Source organism: Hippichthys cyanospilos, chromosome 5, assembly GCF_059441005.1.
Source record: "Hippichthys cyanospilos isolate Australia breed blue-spotted pipefish chromosome 5, RoL_Hcya_1.0, whole genome shotgun sequence".
Classification (NCBI taxonomy): domain Eukaryota; kingdom Metazoa; phylum Chordata; class Actinopteri; order Syngnathiformes; family Syngnathidae; genus Hippichthys; species Hippichthys cyanospilos.
In genome coordinates this window covers 20954963-20962950 of record NC_142373.1, presented here as the reverse complement: position 1 = coordinate 20962950, position 7988 = coordinate 20954963, and the positions used below count along the sequence as shown (strand labels likewise).

The 7988-nt window shown below is 43.2% G+C and overlaps 2 protein-coding genes across 5 annotated transcripts; one reads left to right on the top strand and one right to left on the bottom strand.

Moving 5' to 3' along the window:
• Positions 1-654: 654 nt before the first annotated feature.
• Positions 655-4307, bottom strand: trim13 (tripartite motif containing 13). Of its 4 annotated transcripts, none has more exons than XM_088415212.1 (2): positions 4105-4307; positions 655-2008 (listed from the first exon to the last, which is right to left on the bottom strand). In XM_088415212.1, exons 1-2 carry the CDS (start codon positions 4132-4134, stop codon positions 854-856), a joined length of 1185 nt encoding a protein of 394 aa, XP_088271338.1. In that variant the 5' UTR covers positions 4135-4307; the 3' UTR covers positions 655-853. The 4 variants fall into 4 exon arrangements, with proteins under 4 accessions (XP_088271338.1, XP_088271341.1, XP_088271339.1 ...); XM_088415215.1 differs by lacking the exon at positions 4105-4307 and adding an exon at positions 2792-3042; XM_088415213.1 differs by lacking the exon at positions 4105-4307 and adding an exon at positions 2304-2401.
• On the top strand, positions 3705-7789 carry LOC148423964 (SPRY domain-containing protein 7). Its single transcript, XM_088415216.1, has 5 exons — positions 3705-3864; positions 4757-4873; positions 5132-5298; positions 6328-6430; positions 6885-7789. The coding sequence occupies exons 1-5, from the start codon at positions 3759-3761 to the stop codon at positions 6980-6982; spliced, it is 591 nt and encodes a 196-aa protein (XP_088271342.1). The 5' UTR covers positions 3705-3758; the 3' UTR covers positions 6983-7789.
• Positions 7790-7988: the final 199 nt, after the last annotated feature.

Below are 7988 nucleotides of genomic sequence, written 5' to 3'. Positions count from 1 at the left end.
TGGAATATACTGTATAGCCTACTTTTTAAATCCTTGCATTCTCTAGTTATTTTAATTGACAAACGTTTTAATGAATATCTCTAACGGGCACCATGCAGTCATTCACGTTTAAGGGACAATTAACAACACCATACATTTGTATTCTGATTTGCATGAATTTATATCCAGAGGCCCACTGAAATATAAAATATTAATGTAAACTTGATGTGTGTGATTTCATACCATTTTTGCCTGGCAACAGAGGTCTATATATATCTGTGTGTGTGAGTGTGTGTGTGTGTGTGTGTGTGTGTGTGTATGTGTGTGTGTGTGTGTGTGTGTGTGTGTGCGTGTGCTAACGTCACTGAAACCCAGGTTGTTTTTATTGATATATTTTAGACAAAAGTACGTCCACGTAGTTGAAAACGAATTTGCCACTACATAACAAAAGAAAATTACACTTTAAACATGAACTCCATATAAATAACGCATTAGCAGTGTAGCTGTAGTATTTTTTTATATGAACTAGATTATTTTTTTCCTGCAAATGAATCACAGATATGCATTTTATGTTAGTTTGGACTTCAGTTTGAATGGCTTTTTGCTATTGTTTTCCCTACATATTACAAGCAGGCTGTGTTATGAAACCTGTCACCTTGAAGAGGAATGCATGGATAAATACATATTTCAATTTATTGTAGCATCCAATTTAATTCAAACAAGTATTTACAACGCTGATCTTCGTTTTTTTATTTGGCAAGACCTTCAGGAAAATAAAAGAAAATGGAACAAATTTTGTTAAAATGATTGCGTACTCCTTTTGCGCCCATGCGGTTCCGAAAGAGCAAATGTGTAAGCATCCTATTTCCTTCACTTAAATTAACGCACAGCTGTTAATGTAAGTGACAGCCGAGATTATCATGTCGCCCACGACCTGCGTGGATGCGCTGGTCACCTCCCACAGATGCTCCGCTGCCACCACAGCCGTGGGCGACGCAAGCAGCAGCGCGGACCCCGTTACGAAAAGCACCCAGGTCAGGAAGACCAGGTCGAGAAAGCGCACCGTCCGGCGTGACCTCCCAGCCGCAGCAGTCGGCTCCCTCTCGTGGGACACGGTCATCTTATCCACGTCACCTAGCCTCACCGCGTCCCACTTTTGGACGTCGAGCGGGGCGAATTCGGAGGGTGTCCTAGCAGGAGTCGTCTCCCCCGTCTTCTTCTCGTCGCCGTCCTTCTTGAGGGCGGCCAGCGTTTGTCGGAAGTCGCGCATGTGCTCCAGGAAGCAGAGTGGCTCGCTGACCCCGCGGAACGCCTCGGCAGAGGCCAGCGCTCTCCGCTGACTGTCCAGCGTGTCGTGCAGCCGCGTCATCTCCGGGTCGTACGCCTGCATGACGGCCAGCCTGCGCGTCTCGAAGTCGCAAAGGATCTCGCTCTTCTTGCTCTCAAGCGCGGCCGCCAGCCTGTCGAAGTAGTCGCTCGCCCGTTCCGCGTCCTCGTTGACCGCTTGGAGCGCCTTCTTTTTGGCGGCTCGCAGGGTTTCCAGGCGGGCGAGAGCACCCGCGCTCGGCCAGCCCTCCGCGCTGCGCAGCAGCTCCTCAAAGGCTCGCCTCTCGCGCTCGTACGCCTCCTCCAGGGAACAGAAGCGGTGGCCCCGGTGCTCGTCGGCGGTGGCGCAGAAGCCGCAAATGAGCTTCAGGTCGGTGGCGCAGAACATGTTGAGGGGCTGCGCTGTGTGCTGGGCGCACGCGCCCATCTTGGGCGCCACCTTGAGCCGGGTATACTTCTCCACGATGCCGCGGAGGGAGTAGTTGACTTGCAGGCTGTTGGCGCCGTTGTGGGGGCTCTCCTTGCGGCACGTCGGGCACCTGAACGGCGATCTGGCGAACGATGAGACCCGCGGAGGCTCCAGGAGACCCTCCAGGCACTTCCGACAGAAGCTGTGAGAGCAAATCAAGACGCGCGGGTCCTCGAAGAGTCCGCAGCAGATCGGGCAGGTCAGCTCCTCTTCCAGCTGCTCCATGTTCGGCTCCTGTCAACAAACGCGCGCGCGCGCAAAAAAAAATGTCACGTCGGAGCTTCCCCACCGTGAAACTCATGTGCATGCTTTGACATGTCCTCTCCGCGGGCACGACGTCGAAGGCTACGTATATACATGCGGCCAAATGTTATCATATCACAACGGACGCCTCAATAAACAGCACCGACCGACGAAGCACCACAGTCGACGTGCGCTTGCTTGTCACTAAGTCGCTCGCGGTTTCCGTGACATAGTTAGCGCATAGTAACAAGCGAGGGTTGGGGGGGGGAAACAAGAACTCACTCACCAGCTGCTGGGAAGACGCGATCTTTACGACGCAATCACGGCTGTTGCCGAGCAGACTTCGTCAAAACGTACTTCCGAGACTAAGTTCAACCATTTCCGTGACGGACTTGGGGGGTGGGGGGGTGTCTTTTTTTTTTAAGCAAACACAAATGCATCTGTCTTAAAATAAAGACCAAATATAAAAACTGTATATTGTGAGCAAAACCGTACATCAATTTGTAGATATTTTTTAATTTAAATTTACACTAGGATTTTGCGTTTTTACCAATGATTTCCTTTTGTTGACGGTGCCTGTGTGATGTAAGAAACAGGAGGGGCTGTTGCCATGCAAAACGCCATAGCGTGGAAAAACTGTCAATTTAGGTTATAAGCCCCACTTTAACGGAGTGCACATTCTTATGCTGCCCTACTTCTGTCACTACGCTCGTGTAAATGTGCGACATCATGATGGAATATGCAAATTAAACTAAACAACGCTTAAAAGCTCACCTGTTATGTCACGATAGTCGCTGTGGCACTTGTACTATGAAAACAGCAGCGGTATCCATCAAAAATATAATGCAATCTTTCTTAGAAATGTCCAATGACTGTACAATTCTGTCATTCCTGTATATCCATTGTATTTGTATTTTTTTTAATTTTTTTTCGATATCCACCATTAAAATAATGCCAGCAGGCGGTGCACAATTGACTACGGATACCTTTGAACATTAAAATCTCTCTGATGTGGTGGTTGTTCTCTGTGAATCACAGCCTGTCCTGCAGATTGTGGCTCAGAACTTTGTCTGGGTCAGGGAGACTTTTAAAGATGGCAGGTTTGTGCAGACTCGCATTTGCCAGGCTTTTTAAATGTGATCCCTAGTTATAAGAGTTATGCAGTTGGTTATTTTAAAAATAATTTTCATATCACTCCAAAATGGCACTTGAACCGGAGATTGTAGACTTTTACTTCCATTTATCTACCTTTATATTCCTGTCCCAATATCTACGGTATGTATTTATTTATTTACTTTATTTAATATAGCTATTATTGGGTAAATATTATTCAAAACTTCATTGTCTTTGTAAATTCCCACTTTAGTGACGCAATCTGCGTGTCAGAGCTGATTTGGACGGTCAGTATAACTTTGATAAAGCACAGAGAATTTCCGTTTAATCAAGATTATCATTCTTTGTATGTTCCCATTACTTTCCTGCTCTTTGTACTCCACGCGTGGTTATGTAACAGCTTTATCCAATAGTCAAAGTAATGTGTGTGGGACATTCCCTGATCCAGATTTTTTTTCTTCCCTTGTTTCCATGCCATCAGGAGCAACTGCCTATCGTTAACCCTGTGATTGGATGGGCGGTTGGATGATGTCATTTCAATTTTCGCCTCGAAGTGTCGCTGTGGTTTATAAAAGCCGCATATATGAACGGTTGCCGGAAGTAGTGTTGTCCTTGCATTGCTTGGAAGATGGCGGCGATGTTTACGTGTTGCCTAAACTGCTGCGGAGATGGAGGATCGGGGCATGTCCAACTTAAAGAAATGCCCACGGTTCAGTTAGATACTCATCGCATGGGTAAATTACAGTTAGTCTTTAATACATGGATTTACATCCAATTTTTATATCGCCAAATCCGTCCAAGTGCGTGTTTTACTCCTTTGCTGTTAGCTTACTTGTTACTTGCCATAAACTGTCCATATTTAACGCTTTCTCCCTCAATCCACCTTTAAAACATCAAACACGTTGCTCTGGCTCCACTTGGACGTCTGTGGTAACAAATGCCTTATCTTGGAACATGTCTGCTGTTTCGCTTACCGTAAAGTTTTGATGCCTCACTGGTGTCATGGGTGAGCTGCGCCCAATAGCACCTGAATTTGGATGAGAGGCGGGGTGCACCCTAGACTGGTCGACACTCACTAGCACAGGGGTACGGAACTCCCTACTCCTCAAAAGCCGTATCCTGCCTTATTTTGATATCTTCCCCTCCATCACACCTTACTTGAATGATCTGCTCGTCAGCAATCTCTGTCAAAGTCTGAAAACGCATGATCATTTGAATCACGTGTGTTGAAAGAGACATCGATAGCTGACAGGACACAGCTCTCGAGGTTACAGCCCCCCCGCGCTAGCCAATTGCAGGACCTATAAGCTTTCGGGCTAGCATTCACATCTATGGTTATTATAGTGTCGCAAACTTAACATGCATTTTGGGGGAAATTATTTGGGAGGAAGCTAAGAATCCCTACACAGGCACAGGGTTAATGCGCAAACTCTACAGGACATTGCAGAAACTCAAGATTCAACCACCGAACTGTAGATCTGAGGCACACTTTAATACAGTGTTGCCCAATGTCAGACGAGTGGTCGTAGGAGTTGATGTTTAATCAACTTTTGTCACTGGATTGAATCAGCGTGTTGTTTTTGACAGCTTTTTTTAAATGACTAATTTATATCTTCTATGTTACAGGCACAGATGTTGTCATCGTAAAGAGTGGGCGTAGAATATGCGGCACTGGAGCATGCCTGGCCAATGCTCCTCTCCACCAGAATAAAAGTTATTTTGAGTTCAAGATCCAGTCCACTGGTGAGTCCTCACCAACTGATGTCAATCAGTCACTTTAGTTTTATTTATTTAATGTGGAACCTCAGTTGTCAAACATAGTACGTTCAATCTTCAATTCGGGCAATGTAAATGTTATCACGCTTTGTCAAGTAATTTTGATTGCATGTTTAACGTGATTTTCCAACATTTTGCGTTATTTGCAATTTAAGGTTTTGCTGATTTTTCCTGTTAACTGTTGTGCTCATGAATCCCTCACAGCCAATGTATGTATGTGTTAAGGTGTGTGGGGAGTGGGTGTGGCCACGCAGAAAGCCAACCTCAATCAAGTGCCTTTAGGCCGAGACTCCAACAGCCTCATCCTGAGACATGATGGCTGTATTGTCTATAACGGCGAAGAGAAAAACCGCCTGCCTGCCAACAATCTCCCTCAGGAGGGTGACATTGTGGTAAGTATAAATTTGGAATAATTTTGGCGTTTATAACAACTACAAATCATAACCATAAATTAAAATGACCCAATTTCCTTCCATCCAGCCATCCATACATGCATGCATCAATCAATCAATCCATCCATCAATCAATCCATCAATCATCTTAACTGCTTGATTTAAGTCCACCAAAGGAAGGTTGTGAAAGCCATACTATTTCCTGTCTTTGTCGTTTGTCGTGAATAGGCATGGGGCAAGATTAATCTAAGGTATGATAACCTTGAACAAAAATATCACAGCATCACAAATTGAAATTACAGCTCTAAAATGCTGAAAAAACTGGAATATGACAACATGTTACCACATTAACCGCGGTAGTTAGCTGCAGTAGCAAAGTATTTACATCACATTTTGGGTACCACAAAGCTGTAGGTATCAGAAAAGCAAGTCGAGCAGATTCGAGTTGTTTTCCTGGTGGAAACTTGGCTTTTGTCGAGTAGAGTAAATAACGTAGATGGAAACAGCTATATAGACCAGTTGATTTTTCAAATAGTAGCATATCAAGATCCAAGAAAAAGTACAAATTGTGGTGGTGTATTGAAAATTTGACAAGGTTCCACCAAAGCAGTCCGTCTTGAACCGAAGTTGTTGAAATACCTTTTGCAATATTTAGTATTATAACATTTCTACTGGAGGTATTTGTTGTCACTGAACTGTTCTTCACACAGCACAGCATTCAACAGCCATCCATCCATTTGTCCATTTTCTTTAGGCATCCTCACCTGGGTCGCTTGCTGCCAATTTCAGAGTAGCTTATGAATGAGCAATAAGCAATTATATTAGCTATCACTATGGGCTTGTTTGGAACCCCTGAAGGACCATTGCTGCTCTGTAGGCCGTGCAATTGACATCACTGTTCTACCACATTCTCATTGACTATGCATTGAACATATATGATTGCATTGAGCTCAATATGCACGCATTGAAAAAGTATGAATCAGTTGGAATGTAGTATCTAATGACTAAAACCATCTATATCATCCACAGGGCATCACGTATGATCATGTGGAAATGAACTTGTATCTGAATGGAAAGAACATGCATTGTCCCGCCTCAGGTATACGAGGCACCGTGTACCCCGTTGTTTACGGTAAGTGCATTTGTTATTGATACCTCGTCACTCGTGGACACAATCAGACATTTCTAATATTCATTATTATCAACATTGGCGTGCATCTGCTTTATAGCCACCATTATGACAAAGTCCATGACTGTCATCTTAAAATCAAATATGAAAGGATGCAAAATTTCCTTCAAATCAACCGGGACAAATCTGACCTCATTTGATTGTCTGAACATTTCAAAGGGATTTGCCATGATAAAATTACGTTGGTAGCAAATATGCAATCTCGATTAAATCTGGAGCCTCTTCATTCGGCATCACAGGTTTTTACCCCCCATGCCTGCGCTGTTTACTTTTTACGGTAATAATAATGAACAATTTATGCACTTTTTTTCAGTGTGCGCACTCTGACTCCTATAAAGTGGTCATCTGATACTCTTGTCATTCCTCACTGTCCATTTTTTTTTGTTTGCCGTTCCAGTGGACGACAGCGCCATCTTAGACTGCCAGTTCAGTGACTTCTACCACACGCCTCCACAAGGATTTGAGAAGATCCTCTTTGAACAACAAATCTTCTGAACCAGCGCCTTCATCAAAGTCGTTGTTGCCCTCGCACACCATATCACGTTAAATGTTTTGATTGTGATAGGCTGATTTTTATGACTTGTCTCTCCTTGTTGCTCCCTAATAATCCTATCAATGTCCTTGAAGGTTCATGGATTTGGTATGATGGAATGCTTATAAAAAGGCCTTTAATTATGGTGAGAATGATCCACTCGGAATTCAGGCTCAATTTTGACATTTCCTTTAGCCTCCAAGAGTTGAATTTTTGATTCTCCAGAAGTGGGGGCTTCCACAATCAGAATCAATACTTGGTATATTTCTCCATCCATGTGTGTGATCTTGAATGTGGAACGGTTTAAAAAAGGCCTGCACTGACATGTCCTTATTTATTCTTTTCACAGATAAAACTTCAAATATATATATATTTTTTATGGATTAGAACTTCTCCATTGCCTGAATTCAGGTTTATCATCCATAGTGGGAATATGACAATTTATGTTTTTGTTGCTGTATGTTTTGAATTCGATGGCAAACAACTTGGTACATATTGAGATTGGAATGGCAAGTCATTCCTATAAACACCTTAACCCCTCCTCCTAGTATGTACAGTATATCTTGAAATCTTTTATGGCGTATTTATTCTTCAATATGAAAATGATCGGACGTGGCGCTCCGTTCTGAAAATATGCTGTATGATTCTTGTTGTTGCTGGTTTGCTGATGATTCCGGCTACGTACTTGTCTTTGTTTGCACTAACCATGTGATTGTACAAGCAAATCCAAATTCTGTTGAGTGATTAAACATTTGTGTTTGCAAGAGTCATTAGTGTTTGTTTATTTTACTTAGCCTTTGCGGGGAGCAGATTTTCATACAGCACTTTATTCAATTTGCACATGATTCATTTTCTATTTATTGTCATCTACATTATATTTTTGTATCCTGGCTTGTGTCATTAACTTTATTTCTCCTCTGTTGAATGCCGATGTTTTTAATTGCCAGAAACCAAAAAAATAACTGAAAT